The sequence below is a fragment of the Ruditapes philippinarum genome, unplaced genomic scaffold (assembly GCF_026571515.1).
Source record: "Ruditapes philippinarum isolate M1 unplaced genomic scaffold, ASM2657151v2 ctg244_1_1_1_1, whole genome shotgun sequence".
Lineage (NCBI taxonomy): Eukaryota > Metazoa > Mollusca > Bivalvia > Venerida > Veneridae > Ruditapes > Ruditapes philippinarum.
This window is the reverse complement of record NW_026852350.1, coordinates 269523-287893: the sequence shown is the minus strand read 5'-3', so window position 1 is coordinate 287893 and position 18371 is coordinate 269523. Positions and strand designations below refer to the sequence as shown.

General features: G+C 32.0%; 1 protein-coding gene across 1 annotated transcript; it reads right to left on the bottom strand.

The window, feature by feature from the left end:
• Positions 1-800: 800 nt before the first annotated feature.
• On the bottom strand, positions 801-13752 carry LOC132757861 (uncharacterized). Its single transcript, XM_060749309.1, has 2 exons — positions 13642-13752; positions 801-2249 (listed from the first exon to the last, which is right to left on the bottom strand). Exons 1-2 carry the CDS (start codon positions 13750-13752, stop codon positions 1128-1130), a joined length of 1233 nt encoding a protein of 410 aa, XP_060605292.1. The 3' UTR covers positions 801-1127.
• Positions 13753-18371: the final 4619 nt, after the last annotated feature.

Here is an 18371-nt window from a genome sequence, read left to right as displayed (position 1 = left end):
TGTTGCAGCAAGTTTTTGCCATTGAAATGTGTAATGAATAGATCCCAGGCTAACATGTCTCTTCTACTTTCCTTAGATAGAGTTATGCGATGGTGGGGTTTTTTAACCTTGATAGTTAAGTCAATCAAACGACGCAAAAAACATCGCCCAGGTATTACTACCAAACAACAGAAATTTAATAACCCAATCAGAGATTGTAACTCTTTTAAAGTAATTTTTCTTTTATTCTTATGGAAGTCTAACAATGCTTTAAGTTTTGTAAGCTTATCTTGAGGCAAACGTGCTTCCATTTGTAATGAATCTAATTCAATGCCCATGAATGTGATTATCTGTCTAGCAGATTCTGTTTTTTCGTGTTTAATAGGGACGCCTGTCGAGTGACAAAAACGTAAGAAAGAGTCAAGATACATTTGACATGTTGGGAGATTATTGGCTACCATTAAGAAGTCGTCTAAAATGTGGACAATATGGGAAATACCTAATTTATATTTTGCTATCCATTGAACTGCAGTACTAAAAGATTCGAAAATGTTACATGAACTAGAGGAGCCCATCGGGAGGCATGTGTCGTAGTAATATTTCCCATTAAATTGAATACCTAAAAGATCATAGTCAGAAGGATGGATAGGGACTAGTCTGAATGCATTTTTTATATCTGTTTTAGCAAAGAAGCTGTCTTTTCCACATTGAAGGAGGAGATTGACCGCATCATCAAATGATGCGCATCATACTTGACAGTTTTCATTTTGGGGTCTAGAAAATCATTGAATGATTTGCCTTTAGGGTGACTTAAATGGTGAATTAAACAAAATCTCCGGACTTTTTGGAAACCAAACCAATAGGACTAATTTGCAGAGATGGAAATGGTCTCATACAGAAGGGACCTTTAAGTCTTTTTGCTTGAATTTCCTCCTGTAACTTGTCACAGATGATGTCCGGATAATCTGAGCACGATTTGGTTTGAGCAGGAGGAGGGTAATCGAGGTCCTAAATAACCTAGTTTGAACCCTTCTGAAAAACCTTTAATCAAATATGTTTTATGAAGATAACCTGTAAGATATTCGCTCAGTTTTTGAATTTGAATAGGGGTTTGAACACTCGACTTATTTCTTTCTGATGGGATGGGATTAGGTGGTTCCAGTTGGAACGATTGTTTGTGCACCGGTTGTGGTAGAGGCCTGCTCTTTGCTGTGGAATGAGCAGTGACCGGAATGGTGGGACTTTCTGCAGAAACCGCAGACATGGGGATGTGGACATCTGGGTTCTCTACAGAGACCTCTTTTATTGAATGTCCAGCAGGTGTTATCAAGGAACTTGGATTGTCTTTGACTTTTGTAGTTGGTGTTCCGAGGGAACCTGCCGGACCCCGCCCGAAAGGGACGATTAGATTGACCATTAGAGAAGTTTGACATGGTTGGTTGCGTAGTGGCCATTACCCAGAATTCCATGTGTAGAGTATCCCATGGGATGATGGCGTGCTCCCTGGACATCCGAAATTGGCTGTCATAGAATGACCAGGCCATGCCTGGACGACGGTGTGCCAAATCCCTTACTATTTCCCCATATTTCATGAGTTGGGGAGTTTCATGTGGGTAGTAGCTTGAGTATATTGCTACGAACCTTAAGAAGGCGGAAGTCCAGGAATCAATGGTATAAATTTTCTTAGCATTGTTTGAGGGCGCTAAGCTGAGTTGATCCTTAGAGTTAATAGTTAGTGCGAAACTGGGTGTTTGGTAACCTGTTGTCGGTAGGAGATTAGCAAAATCTATGAATTTGTTGTATTTGATTTTTCTGGCTATTGATTTGGAAACCGAATAAGAAATCGGTGTTGACACCGGCTCCGAAAACCTAAAGGTGTTTGTACCTGTCACCAGGCGTGAGTGATTGTTAAATATATCTGCCATTGGATCAATGTAATCGCTGTCGGAATCCGATGAATCGATTTCAACTGGGCTCTGGTTCGACACAGAGTCCATGTCACTCTCTGAACTGTCCTCCACCTCCATATGTGATGTGTTCGGCCTGTGAGAAAGGGGTGTAGGCGCAATTGCATTTCTTGAAGATCTTTTCTTTTGAGCAGAAGATCGGTCTGCAGAGGATTGTTCAACACCAGCGTTATCAAGGCTTGATGTACCAAGATCTGTTTTTTGTGCTTTCCCTTTCTTTGTTTTCTTTGTTGCTGTCGTTTGAGTTGTGCAGCAAGGCATAGCACAAGCACTCACTGTAGCTGAGCGCTTATGTCGCTTCATCTGAAAAACATGGATAAAGCATAAATGAAACCCATCATATGTTAAACAGAGTGTGAAAAAATAAAAAATAATAATAATTGTTCGACAAAAATTATCAAAACTTTTGTCAACCCAAATGAAACATCTGAGCCTTGTCCTGTACTGAAGAAGAGAATTGCATTTATATGTATAACAACAAAGGCTTGAAAAAAGATTTTATCTGGCTATAAAATGTATATATCACCAATGTCAAATAGCTTCTATATCTTTGACTCGCACGAACATGATGTTAGTGAATTTCCTCATACCTGTAACAGTCTTCTATTATATTTAAGAAATAATATATCCCAAACAGTGATTTTATCGCTCAATAACATCACTGTTTGGAGTTCAGATGCGAAGAAGTATATCACGAGGGCGTAGCTCGAGTGATATTATGATGCGCATCCGAACGACAAACAGTGATGTAATCAAGCGATAAAATCACTGATTCGGATATATTATTTCGATTCTAACACGACATAAACAATAAATTTTGCCGTACCTGATAATAACCTAAATTGCACCTGATTTGTTTCCGTACTTATTTTCAGAGTCGCAATTTTAGTGGTTACGTCAGATGTATATAATGATTACGTCATAAGTCTAAATATAGAACGTCAACAGTGACTTTGTTGCATAATAATACACACTTCCGGTTCTTCTATGTTCAATAGGGAAAAATGCGGGTCGTGTTAGAATAATAAATACTGTATCACCATGTAACGCGTGCATAACAAACAAAAAATTCCTGAATTTGGTCTTTTTAAAATTCATCCCATTTTTTTCATTCCAGAGTGTGTTCTACTTTTAGTATTGAAAGAAACCATTTTTTTTTAAATTTGACATGAAAAAAATGCATGTTATATTAGATCTAGTATTAGTCACTGTATATTATAATTAATATTAGTATCTTTTGTAACTATTTGTATATTTGTGTATTGTCCAGGTCAAGCAAATATAACTGCCAAGACGAACTTGTTTGGTATGAGATAAAACACAACACTTAGGTTGAATGAAATAGGGCATTTATTAAATGCCATAAATGACAAATGTTACATAATAACAAACATGGCATGTACATATTTGTATCGAAATAACCAAACTGGGAGGTAAAAACTGAAATAGGGCATTTATTAAATGCCATAAATGACAAATGTTACATAATAACAAACATGGCATGTACATATTTGTATCGAAATAACCAAACTGGTAGGTAAAAACCGCCAGATTATGATATACATTGTAATGTAATGATTAACTACAAAATTAAAATAAACTTTCAAATAGATAACAATTTAGCAAAAGTTATAACAGATGACGAATTGTATATTTGTTACAATTATAATAATAATAATAAAAAACAGACTTTGATATTTTTATCATCTTATGTTACTGACTACAGTAGTGACACAAACAGAACATAGTACAGTCATGTCACATAACATTTACAAGTCTTGTAAGTCTTGTTTGTATTCATTGGAATTACTTTCCTTACCAGGTAGGCATCAGTGAAAGCATTTTTTTATATTAAATATCTTTCCCCTCTTTTTAATTATGGACAGTGCATAAGATAAGTATAATTATGCAAAAAATGGTTTACAAAATATTCGGAAAAAATCTACAATAGTATCCACATACTGCCAGTTTTCAATCACAACCACTTTTCAATCATCCCTAGATTTTTTTAATTTTTAACCTTATTTGTCATGTAACCAAACTGTAAGCACATCTTGTATTCACCTTGACTAAATTTATCAGCAGCAATGTCAATTATGGCGATAAAAAAAGAAAATGCTAGCATTTTAGTTCAAAATATGTAAAATGTGTGTTTTCCAATAATCTTTTATTTACCCAGTTACAAATCGCAATAATTTTCTAAAAATAATTGATTTACAGACTCAGTTTTTTGTCAGTCTGCAGAAATGGATATTAAGTTGGACAACTGTTTCAATATCATGAAGTCATAATGTATACTGCACTTAAAAAAGCTGTAATTTTAATATGTACATATTTTGCCATACAGTTCTTAATTGGAAGGTAATACATCAGTAAAGTAACAGTCACTTAACCAAGGGAAAACATTCTCTGTGATAACTTTTCAGTAAGCAGTCACTAGAATGGGGTCATATAGACCCTAAGATCCTAAAAATTTCACAAGAACATGCTTTTTCTGTTATGCAAATTGAAATGTACATCCATACCCCAATTGTGACAGCTTTACCACTGCAAATAGATATCAAGATTGAAAAATGGCATTATAATTAGGTTAAAATTGTTTATTACCACTTATCTGAAGTTGAGTTTGTCAAAACATTTCCAAGATACAGAACTAATTATATTTTAACATTGTATGACAATTTTTATGTGGTACAGTTTACATTTTGTTAACTGATTGAAAGGTGGTTGTGAAATTTTGAAGAACAGGAAAATGGGTCAGTAATGATTTGTCCTCGATTCATAGTAATAATTCAAGTAAAATTTTAAAAAGTTGGTGCATTTATTAGCTGAAATGATAATATTCGCAGAATTGAAAGAGAATTTTTTTATATATCATTTCACTGTCGGTTATTGTTGAAAAATTTGTTAGTTGATCGGAAAGAGGCAGTACGGGGATACTTAAAAGTCTTAATCTGAATATAACATGACCTGTGCGTAAGAATAATTTGGTAAGGTATCTCTAATGAGCGCATTTTTTGCGCGGAGCTTCTCAATTGCTGCATTGCAGCAACATTTGTACTTGTTACTAATAGGCATTATTATAATATGTAATGAAATCAAGCAATAATCTTTCTTCTCTCAATACAATTCGATAAAAGTTACTGTTGTTGTCGTGAAAACAGTCCTTACTTAGGACAGTACTTATTCTGCAAAAAGTCTCAATCTGAAACTTAAAGTAAGAAAAATAGCAAACTATAACTTTTCTGCTGAAGAAAAAAAGTAATACAACCTTTCAAGAATGTATTAAATAGAAGGGTATGAGTTATTTCATAAAAATAATGGATACACGAACTTTGTTTGAAATTTGGCAAGTATCTAAACTGTAACCGAAATCTGGGTATAAACTGTAACAAAATTGGACCAAAGTCGCTAGGTCTATGCTGTAACCCTTCAATATTAACCTCGCTCTAAACTGTAACATTGTTTATTCTTTCAAACGCATTTTACCAAGAGGAAAATAGGTTCAACTGGTCATTTACTTTTATAAACGTTTCTAAACACAAAGGACTAACGTTTTGTAGATTTACTTTATATAGGCATGCTTAAACAATGTCGGAATGGGAAAAAATGAGTTGGTCTCTCGATTCAAATTTTTTAAGCCTTCAAATCTGCACATTTATGAGACAATTAATATAGAGATAAATCTGCGGTGCAGGGTCTGAAGAAATATTTGACTAGATACCGGATTCTGTTCCTTACAAGCAAAGCACATAAACGTTTTTAGAAACTAAACTACTAGTACTATGGTCCTGAATAAAAATCACCTACATCACTTCCCATAAATAATCCTCCATCTTGAAAATTCTATACTGTAACCGAAAAACGCGATACTGTAACACGTTCCCTACGGTGAACCGATTCGGTAGCTTATTTCATAAACGTAATGGTAACGGTAACATATTTTCTACATTCCTTTAAGATCTTAAGGTTTTATAGTCTACTTTGAGGATCAAAGGTTAAGTGCCAATTAAACTTTTGCCTGGGAGCAACTAAGATGAATTATAAATTATGAAAGAAGTGTTTTTTTATAAGTATTAACAGATTCTTATGTTAGTTAGGCACTGGAAGCTTCAATATATATTTTTTATACTTTATACACTTATTCATAAAACGATTCTTACATTTTAATATTCAATGGCTGGAAAAGTGAAGTATTCGTGGTTTTAACATGATACCCATCTTCAAACAACTTACTTGAATTCTGTGTTAATATTGCAAACTTTTTGCGATCCCTCGAGAGAAGAGAAAGCAAAAAGTGAAAAGAGTGAACACTTAATTTGATCGAGTCTGATTATGAGAAATAATGGAAAATATGCAACATAATTCACATCCAACGGCAGGACTGGCTTAAGCAGTATTTAAAAACACTAATACATATTCTGTAAACATCTTAAGTATAAAATAAATCGATAAAATACTGACGTATCTAAAGTCATTGCAGTGCTGCAAAAAGGAGATATATATTATATGCTTAACACAGCTTAGTCAAAATATATTGACGTGCCAAAGCTTGATTCTGACGCGAGATATTGCCCAGACACGAAAATAGCACAATATCTCGTCGCGCTGTACAATTTGTTGGACTAAACACAGCTATACAAAATCATGCAATAAACACTTTTATATTATGTTTATTAATCTATTTATTATTTCGGGAGGGGATGAAGTCCCACAAACTTTGTAAAGGTCATATGACGACTGATGCATTAGAAATATAAAACGTTTATCCCGTTTCGTAATTTTAGATAAGCTTATGTAAATTCAAATTTTATTACGAGCGCATTTACTCAGACGAATTTCCAATAGCTTACATGGCCTTAATACAATAATCAAAATACCTGTAATATACACTTCTAACATTCTAGCATTAAACATTTAATTGGAATCGAGTTTTCAATCAAATTCTGGGAAAACGTTTTCGCTAAGTGCTCACAAAGTAACAGCTAATTAGATGTCAATTACATATGTTAAGGTGTAACTGGCTGTCACTTAACCTTTGTATAACTAGCAGATTTTAGTGAAAGCTTTTAATGCGCATTATGCTAATAACCTACTCAGTTGAAATTTACAATTTCACATTTAATCGAATGAAATTGTCTGGAATACTTGACACGATTAAATGAGTAAAATAAACTTAAATCATAACATTATTTTTAAATAATAAAGCTAGCTGAGTTTCATTAACACATCATTGTTTCAAGCCTTTAGATTTAACTAATGCTGATTTGTCACATGAAATATTAAAATATAACATAGCCATTATTTAATTAGATATTTTGACATTTCCTATAGACATAATAATTATATAAAATTCAACTAGTTTTAAGATTAAACTTTGAAAGCGGCAGATTAAAATATGCCATAATTTAAAATAGTTTGTAATAGTTGCTCGTTTCATGCAGTTGAAGACGAATTTCGTTTTTCTGTTTTGTCCAAGTTTTGATATCATTTGAACAAAACAAGATATTGGATAACAACATGAAATGGATTGAAGACGAAGGGCAATGTGACAGTATCATCGTCATAATAATAATAATAATAATAATAATAATAATAATAATAATAATAATAATAATAATCATCATCATCATCAGCAGCAGCAGCAGCAGCAGTAGTAGTAGCAGCAGCAGAAGCAATAGTAGTAGCAGCAGCAGAAGCAATAATAATAATAATAACAACAACAACAACAACATTAAAAACATCTCGTATATCATCATGGCAGAAAAAAAGTAGCGATTATTGACAAAAATGCTAGTGAGTATCTATTTAGAATAACATCTGATTTTAAGTTTTCAATGTTTCACGTGAATCTGTGAATTCATTGATCAATTAATGTCTCAAGAATATTTTATACTCGTTAATAATCATATACATCAATCTGCTACCAGCATGACATTCAAGTATTACGCTATTCGTGTTGTCACTTTGTTTTAATAATTGGAAAGCCTTTTCACTTCCACGTGATGTACTTTCCGATAATAACTCATTAATGACTCCTGAAAACATGAATTGCATAAGAAATGACAGTGAAAATACGCAGCTTGGTATCGTTTTGAATATCAGATTCATTTCTGTATTAAAGTTGATTTAATGTGGGAATTACAAAGGTCCATTATCAACCTACTTATCTTTTCATCATGTACTCGTGTTCCGTTTAACAGGTGTTTTAGTTATAATGAGAATAAATGACAATTTGTCATCACACAAATTACCATTTACGGCATCAATTGTAAATGTATTTTGATAAACGGTTTTAATATCAAATTAATAGCATTAATTCCATCCTGGAATAATATTTTGAAGAACATTTTTCTCTAAAAAAAATATTTGGAGAAAGTCACAATTCAGATTCATCTAAAAAAGATTTTAATGAAAGAAATTATTCTATTTTTTTAATAATCCTATTACACTTTTTTAATGACTGGATAAGTTTAAAAAATATTGATATTTAAGAAAGCATGCGCTCTAATAAACTAATTTCCGTTAAAAGTCATTACTGCATTTAATACATAAATAAACCACATGATTGCCCATGTTCAGTTAATGTTTAACGTTAATGCACGCTTCAGAGAATTTGTTCAGTGATGCATCTCTCCGGAGTCTTACAAATTTATTGGGTGTCATTAAAATTTATTTATAAAATTCTATTTTTTTGTGCACAAAATCCCTCCAAAGGCGTTCACTTAGCGTAGAGACACACAGCAAGGCAGGGTAAATTCATCCTAAGTACAAAGGGAGATTGGTTGATCTGCCGTGTCTCACTCGGAGGGTTTGGTCCCGCAAAGTGTCATTGTTAATAGATACGGATGCCGTGAAAGTATTGTCAAACTTTATTTCCACATATGGACAAAGAATTGGATTCAGGCAGAGCAGTATGGAGAAGACGTCCCTGATGCGACTACAATCAGTGGACAGGCAAGGACCATGAAATGCTATGCATTTATGAACTGAAATAAATATATTAGGACGCCGCATGTCTAGGACATATTGTTAATAAATCAAACAATCAAACAAACAAAAAAGAAATAAACAAGCACACAAATGCCCCAAATCCCCATCCCCCTGAATAAAACCAGAACGACAACAACAAAATTCATCAAAAGAAAATTTAAAATATTGAAGATAATTATTATTCCCAAATACCCAAACCAATACCCAAAGGTCTGGCAGAAAGTGTAACAATTCGTGATAAAAAGTGCAGAAAGCCAATGGAAAAGGAAAATAAAATACGTCACAATGTGTAACAGTGTTAATAACATATACTGACTATTACCAAAATAAAAAAGTACAAAACTGTAATTTTAATATTTGGCAGCCATTTAATCATTATATGTCTGTACGATGACAAGTTCTTTCAGTATCTAAAAAACAAAAATATTAAAGACTTGAAGAAGAGTACTATTTTTCTACATGTTGTCAAATAGCCTAGCTAAGCCTAAACTATCAAGCATAAACATGTAAGCACCAAACCAGATCGGAGGTATCATATCGTGCACTCTTTAAGGCAAAAAGAAAGCTGATCAAACCCAAAATCCCAAAATACCTGTTTCAATATAAACGACAAACAACAAGTATGCAATAATTTGTGTCTAGAGTGGCCCGATATTTTTCTTATTAACCCTAGGTCGTCCAGAGCAGTTGAATTTTTATTTCTTGTGTAAGGTGTCTTGAAGAAAGTTGTTACAAAACTTAAGGCTTTCAGCTCTTTATAACATCCTTCTTATCTGTATTATATACATTATGTGCATAAACTGAAATCACCAAAGTTGCAAACATAGTTTGTAGATTTATGTTAGCAATGATTGATAAATTTTATTTTGTGTCATCTCCTCTATTCCGGAAAATAGCTGTTAAAGTTCTGCGGTTATGCAAGTATCGCAATTCCATAATTTCGTATAAGTGTGTTTATTCTAACCTTTAAATCCATTATTTTACCAATCTGACATTTGTTTCAGCATACCTCATGCACAATTGGTTTTCTTTAATCACTTAAAACGTTATACGTGATTCTTTTTTTATTACAAAAATCCTTATAAATGGTCACTGCATACTGATATTTCATTAACAATAATGGAAAAATAATTAACGCATTTTTCAATTCAATGAATACTTACCACATTTATATCATTAATTGCTTTTTGTGAGGCAATTAACAAATGTTCAGCTTTAAGGTCAACCGGTTATCCAATATATTGAATGGTTTTATCTGATGGAAATGAACTTACTCTCTAATTGGCCGTATATGTTGATATCATCAATATAATTGAATTTCACATCCAAAGATCAAAATATGATTTATTTCGATAAGACATATTATTCGTTTTCAAACATCAAAGAAAGAAAACATCAGACACAGAATTTTGCTTACACATCATTTCAGATATGGATACATTTACAACTTTTGCTAATGTTGTAAGTTATTATGTATGTTTTGTTTGTTTTTGTTTTGATTAGGTTTTACGTCACATCGACACAGTATAGGTCATATCGCGACGTTCCTGCTTTACTGGTGGAGGAAGACCTCAGGTGCCCCTCCGTGCATTATTTCAGGCACGAACGGGCACCTCCGACGTTCCGTAAGCTAGCTGGATAGCTTCCTCACATGGAAGAATTCAACTCCCTGTCGGGATTCAAACCCACAGAGGTGAGGGGCAAGTGGTTTGAAGTCAACGACCTTAACCACTCGGCCACCGACGCCCCTAGAGTGGATTGACAGATAGTAAACAAACACATAATATATTGCCAATAGACCATTAATAATTCAATAAAATTCTATTTTAAAGAATTTCTAAAGAATACTTTACCATATGAATGAATTATGCTTTCCTATTAAAAATGTTTCAGTGTTCATCTCCTTTATTCCACATATGAAATGTTAAAACTAAATAGTTTAAACCTTTAAATTTAATGATTTGTCTAGTACGGACTGGGAATTAAATTGCTCTGATAAATTGCAATTATGTAGAAAGTTTATCAGATCAGAACCAAATTATCGTTCTTTAAAAATCTGGATAAAGTGCGATAGTTGAAAATCGTATATACAAATGTTTGAAACGACCGTAGTTTAGCATCAGGCGCATTTCAAACATCGTAAATGCACCAGAAGAAAGTATTTATGCTGAAGCAGGAGAACCCTTCCTTTATATACGTTGTTAAAGCTTTCTCTTTAGTATGCAACTTGAGTATTATTAAATGGTAAAAATTTCTGTAAGAGTAACTCTCAAACCAAATTATAACCAAAATTTTCAAACAAACCATAGAAAATGAAACCATTAGGCCTTCGTTTAAAAAAAACAGTTGACAAAACCTTAAAATATACCCAAAATACATTGTTTATTTGTTTAATATGTCGAAGAAGATATTCCTCCGAAAACAAATCCCCAGATGTTAGCATAAGTTTATGAATTTAGAAAAAGTCAACCAATTCTCCTGAACTTTTCAAAGTACTATTTTCACACAAAGTTGTCTAATATTAAAATGAAATAACATTTTACGCTGATGAACACTCCAAATGTCTCGTTCAGCGTCAGTCCAATATCAATCGAATAGTTAAAGAAAATAAAAAAAAGAAACTGTTTCGTATTACATTGTAAGAAGGAACTAAAAGATGTGTGTAAATAATTTTAATAAAAATAAGTACAGTGTCACATAATGATGTTTGAGCAATTTGTAAAAATAATCAGGCGTTACATAATTTATTAGAATCTAGAAAAGGGCAAATCATCCGAGAGAAATGAAAACAAAATTTAAAGTGACAATTACAGACTCAGATAAAAGAAAGTGTAACAAAATATAAAGAAACACTGAATCCATTAAGAACGAAAATGTTGAAGGCTCGCTTTGATTGACTTTTCCATAAACGATACTGGAGAGTACAAGCTACCATCCACCCCAAGTAGCACCGGCTTAAACAGTATTCAAACAGGTTAACTGGAAAAAATGTAAACATATATCTGAATACAATAAACATATATTATACATGTAGTTAAAAATCATTGAACGGAAATATTATTCAATGACATATTTATATAACTAAACATAAAAGTCTGATAATGGTCAGAAAAAAACGAGAATAAAGATCAACAAGGCAAAGGCAACGTTTACAGGACGCAGCACCCCGACACACCCAAGTAGGGCACCCAGAAGGCACCAAACTAAAAGCCGGGAGTGGACACAATGGCAGCAAAAGGAGAAGGAAACGTAATGTGTAAATTAACAAAAACCAACACGGGCCTATATGGGAATTAAAGGGATAAGGGCTGTAAGGGTGAAACAAAATCATTTACGTCTTTAATTAGTATAAATTATACATGTATATGTACCATTGTAACGAGAAGTGGCAAACATACATTTACCATTATGTAGTTCTAAACGTCACGTTGTGTCTGTTTGGTCGGAATTTTTTTTTTCATCAGTATGATCTCCTTTATTGATTAATGGACCTATTATATAAACATTTAATTATGAAAAATGTATGTAACACATGTGAGGTAGGTTGTCAAATAATCATTGAGAAAAAATAACAAATGAATGACGTATCTTTAACACAATTCAAATATTCTTTGTTCGCTGAGGGGAGAGAACGCTTTTTATGTCTGTTAGCGATATTCCATTTGTTTCTCTCTCTTTCATATACGAACATTTAAAATTGAGATATAGATTTTACACAATGCGTAAATTAATATAACAAATACATCTATATGAGTTAGTTAAATTAATCTAATCGTGTATTTTATAACAATATCAATCTTTGTACATAGTATATTTAATAAGGAAATTCTTTCTTAGTTCTCGTTATTAAATATCTGTATCATAGATGTGATGGTTACAACGAATTTGTTGCCAGCTAACATAACGCTTTTCTGGAAATTGTTTCTAAATTATGCTTTTCTTGAAAATACTGGTTAATAAAAAAAAAAAGAAAAAAAAAGAAACTGACATGCTAAAAAACCAACAATTTTCTTATTTCTCGACCGTTCATTTTTGCTTAAAACACAAACTTAGGCTTATAAAGTAACAAATGACCAAACGTCAATTTAACTATAAGCTAAATGGAACGTGATGTTGAAGCGAAAATAAAAGCTTTGTCAAATAAAAACAAAATGTTTCAGTTAAAACATACATTACTACATAAATACAGCAAATATATAATATACAATATAATATACATAGAATACGGTCATCAAATGTGATGGAAAATTTCTGATAAGTAATTACAATAACATATTTGGTTAATCAATAAAGAAATACTTAGTACGTTATTTACAGGACTGGTTTTGATATATTTTGTCGAATTTGAGTCATGAAGTTATAATACTCTTCATGCCTTAGTACTGTTGAGTTGATTTAAAATGATAACCTAAAGAAACATAATGATGAGCCTGGTTACATCTGTAAGGTAATCAATACGTTTGTGCCTTTTCCCAAGATGATTCCAACTCTCAGAAGTTGAGCAAAGTTGACTCAACAAACGACAAAATTTAATGTATTTATTATCTTGACACATTATCATTATGCAAATAATTAATAATTATAACATCTTCGTGATTAAAAAAAGCAGCATATTTTCTAAGATATATGATATCAGCTTTCTAAACTTGATATTTTCCAGGTTTTATGTAAATCTGCCAGCGGCATGCCATACAATCATTACGTTAACGTTGTTCATTGGTGTCACTTCCTCCTGGTGGATAGCATTCTCGCCAGCAGGTCGAGATATGTTTCTGATAAGTTGTAATAACTCATTAATGTTCCCCGAATACATGATTTTCATTAGCATTAATGTTTGAAATACAGAATTTTTACATCATTGGAAATTTTATCAGATTCCGGTCGCATATATTTAGTTTTAATGTGGTAATTATCGAAACATGTACGAAGCGACAATCTTGTCATTCTATTAAAAATACTAAAATCTCAATATTACGTTATGAATGTTTTAACAATATATGTCATTTTCGTAAAGACAATTATCATTTAATAAAACGAAGAAAAAAGTGTTAATTTACTATCGAGCTGTTTGAATATATTGCAAGTGATTTTCTTTGTTTATATGACATTCAATTTATAACCTTTTTCCAATCAACGTGCAAATCGCAATATGCTATCATGCTGACACACATTTCATATATTTTATTCAGTGATGCATCTCCCTTGTGACGTTCCATTATTAAACCTTAGATAAATTTTAACAAATTCATCAAAATTCAGTTTAAATCAATTCGAAAAATAATATTTTTTTTAAAAAGTCTATTATCGCAGGTATGATACAACAATTGAAAAATTGCTACGGGCAATTTAGGATGAATGTCCTTGTTGCAAAACTAATTGAAAGAATGATGCCAATCAGACTAAAACGCTGTTTTTTGTGTTTTAAAGTTCCAAAATTTAGATTTCAACGAATGCGTTTTTTTGCCTTTGGGAAAGTAATAATCATACGCGGATATTCATTGCGTGTGTTTGGAAGCTTTCTGTTTATATATTACATGTATAATAGGTTTGTCTCTTTTTATTGTTAAAAGAACGGACACTACTCAAGAGTTTTCCTTCAAATGATCCTGTAAACATTACCAAGGCTTGAGAAATTATAATTCAAAATTTGTTTTGCTTGTTTTATCAAATTATGTTTCCAAATGACAGAAAAAGATTATGCTATTAATGGCTACAAATATTCAAAAAAGGCGATCGGACGTACTGAAGCTGACAGACAACGAAGTTGTTACAGATTTTATCTTTCACTTAAAACAAAGTCAATCAATGGAAGAAAAACATGAGTAAGTAACGTGTATATGAATAGACAAAATGTCACAAAATCGTCTTCATGTTTTTAATAAGACAAATTGTATTGCGCTTTAAGGTTAAACGGGTTCATACTACTAAGGAAACTTGGTGATCTGACTTCATAGTATAATCAAAGACTTCCAATGTCGGCAGTAGATATAAATTACATATTATGTAAATCTGTTACCGGCATTGCATACAAGCATTTATCTGCTCACAGTGTCTCTTTGTCATAATTACATGGGGAAGTTTTCTTAATAACACGTGATCTTCGTAGTGTTAGGTACACTTTTATAGTCTTTAAATTAGCAATGATGTTGGGAACTCAAAGTTCTAATTTCATTATTTGAAGTTTATCAGATTCATTTTTTTATTAAGTTTTACTAACGTATCAATTTTCGACATGATAAACAAAATAAAAATTCATTTCATACAATACTATTTGTTTTCAGTGCTTCCTATGGAACACGCTTTACCAGATTGTCTTTTTCTGTAAGCGGAATTAGATACATTCGATGTTAATAAAACGAATGAGGTTGCTGTGCACAGTTATTTTCTATACCAATATAAATTATAGTTATATCTGATTCAATTAAGAAGATGCGTTTTATAAGGAAATTATTTCACCTGATGGAGACAAAAAGTAATAATATATTAAAGTATGAGGCAAAGAAAATATAATTCCATTTTTTTGTGGTTTTTTTCAAGCGATTTCTCTACATTTGTTCTATTTTTTGATTAACTTCGATATCTTACAAAACTGGCATTTGTTTTAGATTTTCTCATAAAATCCGTTTGAATTTCTTTTATAACTTTGTTTGAATTCTCCAAGATCAAATTTGAAAATAAAATACTTATTTAAATATGCTTTAATTAACATGTACAATTTACTGAGAGTATAAAAGAATTCTATTTTAAAAAAGCATCATAGTGTACTTTGTCGATGTGGCATTTAAGTTGATGCGTTTATTCAAATCAACGTGAAAACCATCGGAGTGAAAATAATTGGATACTGCCAGTCTGTTGTACTCGTAATGTTAATCACTGATGTATCTCCTTTGTGTCGTTCCAAACATAAAACGATGGACTGAAAAAAATTAAATTAAAACACGGTTCATTTTGAAAGTATGAGAAATCATAAACTTATTGATAACTGAGAGTTCCTCTTTTTACCGGTACGATATCACTACATATTTCAAATATGCAATAACAAACGTCAACCAAGCGTGACTCTGGTGAAAAAATATTCAAATGAGCTAAAAGGCAGTTTATTTTTTATTTGTTTTTTATTTGTTTGGGTCGTCAGACCAAACAAATAATAGTAGCGAAATTTCAGACTCTAATGCTGTTAATTGCAAGTGCCGAAAGTAGTCCGCTTTTTTGAAGCGGTTACTTCCCTTTATATGTAACACTTAGGCCGAAAAATTTAGGGGAGATCACTGCGTAAATATGGTCACATGACAGGCGGATTCATTTTCAAGCAAAATAATTCCCGAATGGTGGAAGATTCCTAATATTGTTTTATTCTTTATAAATATACATGCTCATAGTAAGCGCAATGTTATTTACACAAGTGTTAAACAACAGTTAGCGTCGTTACAAACCCTAAATAGATTAATATGGTTTTCTTCAGGCCGTTAACATATAAATGCACCGTGGCCGAGGGGTTAGCGCGCTCGCTTAGGAAGAGAGAGATCTGTTGCTCAAATCCGAATTACGACAACTCATTTTTTTTTCAAATTGTTTAAGTCAAATAAACATTGGATCGAATATCAGTGTTGCAATAAGTCTTATAGCCAATCTACTATAATTAAAACGCTGGAATGCATTGGTGTCACTATACAAAAACAAATTGTTTTATAATCTTACAACCTTCACCTTTCTGACATTCTGAGACCCAAACAAATTCAGCGCCTTTTGTGCTTTGATTAGTTAAGGGTATCACGAAAATTTGTTAATTAGCTATTTTAAAGTAACAAAAGCAATCAGTGATTACCATGTGTGTCTGATGATAACGTATTTAGAAATGATTAGACAGCAAAAAGAATCGTTAAACTCAAAACCCGTTAAATATGTACAAGTACTTGAGGAAGCGATCAATCCTGTACCATTTCATCCTTTTGTGTTGGTAGTATAAGAGAAGAAGTCCGGACATACTTTAAAGATAAAGATCATTAAAGGGTCATAACTCTGACGAAAGTCATTGAACTGGAAAATGCTGATGATTTACACCACTTTACTTGGCACTGATCATTCTTGTATTGTTTGAATGAAATTGCATCAGAAGATTTTGAGGAATAGTCCGGAGAATTTGTGTGACGGACGAACAGATGGACGTGCAAACATTTTGGTTAATTTGCTATTTCTTGATCTTTATGTGGCACTTGTCTTTACATAAACCAGTAAATATACCTCATTAACCAACTGGTTTATTTGATTTCCTTCTTTTTTAAACTACAATTATGGAAGGAATGAACTAAAAGTTAAAACGTGTTCATTTCTTTATGGCGTTTGATAGTAGATATAAATTATATATGCAAATCTGTTGCCAGCATGATATACACACATTAAGCTGCTCACGGTGTCTCTTTGCGCTCTTTGCCTGAATTAAATGGGAACTTGTTCTCAATAACACGAGATCTTCTAATTGATAGTCACTCTTTAATGGTCTTTGAATACTTGCATGTTATTTGCAATGTTATGGAACATTCACATTTCTAACAACATCATTGGAAGTTTATCAGATCTGTCTTTTTAATTTAGTTTTCATCAAAGTAGCATTTCCCGACATGATAAACAATATATTCATCAAGTATTTCTACTTTGAAAATTCTGAGTTTTAATGTTTCATTTAAATTACTACTGTCAATCAGTATAACTTACATGTATATAATTTATAAATTTTAATTTGTAAGCTAAACACTAGTTATTTTCGTATCTAAAATTTAATCTACATTTTCAGATAGAACAAATAGAGTTAAATAAATATGAAAAATATCTTACTTCAAAGAGGTATTCTAATATAGTTTTGTTGACACAAAACATGATATTAGTCATTCAAATAATTCTGAGAGCGCGGATTATGAAAGCATTGATACACTAAACGTAGAAGTCCTCTGATGACTTTATACGCGTGCCAACTTATGAAAGGTATTCGACAAATAAAAGATAACGCAATCGATATGTTGAAAAGTTAACCTCCACAAGCGTAGTTAAGTTATGCATCTCGATAACGCCCAAATATCGAACTTTTATGAATTATTAATTGAGTTAGGACAGAATGTCGTTTAATAACATATAATTGAGTTATGCAAGCTCGATATCATAATTTCATATTTACATAATTTGGAACATAAGTCAACGTTGTGACTATTTATTTAATCAAATTTAAAGGTGATAAGTATCAACATTTAATAACAAACAGTTGAGGTCAAAGAAAAATAAACTAAAATTATCACGAACTTTTTTCTTTCAATTTCAGCTTACACTTTTGGGAGTTAAACATTGCACGTTAAAATACCCTATCAATCAGGAATATCTTTTTACACAAAACCCTAAAGCCCATTGGAAAGTAGCGAAAATCGTTTTTGTTAACCATATCAA

Coding starts and splice junctions, on each gene's coding strand:
- LOC132757861 (XM_060749309.1), bottom strand. CDS start 13,752: ATGTATTCGGGGAACATTAATGAGTTATTACAACTTATCAGAAACATA. Junction 2,250..13,641: donor CACCAATGAACAACGTTAAC/GTAATGATTGTA, acceptor CATGTTTTTCAG/ATGAAGCGACATAAGCGCTC.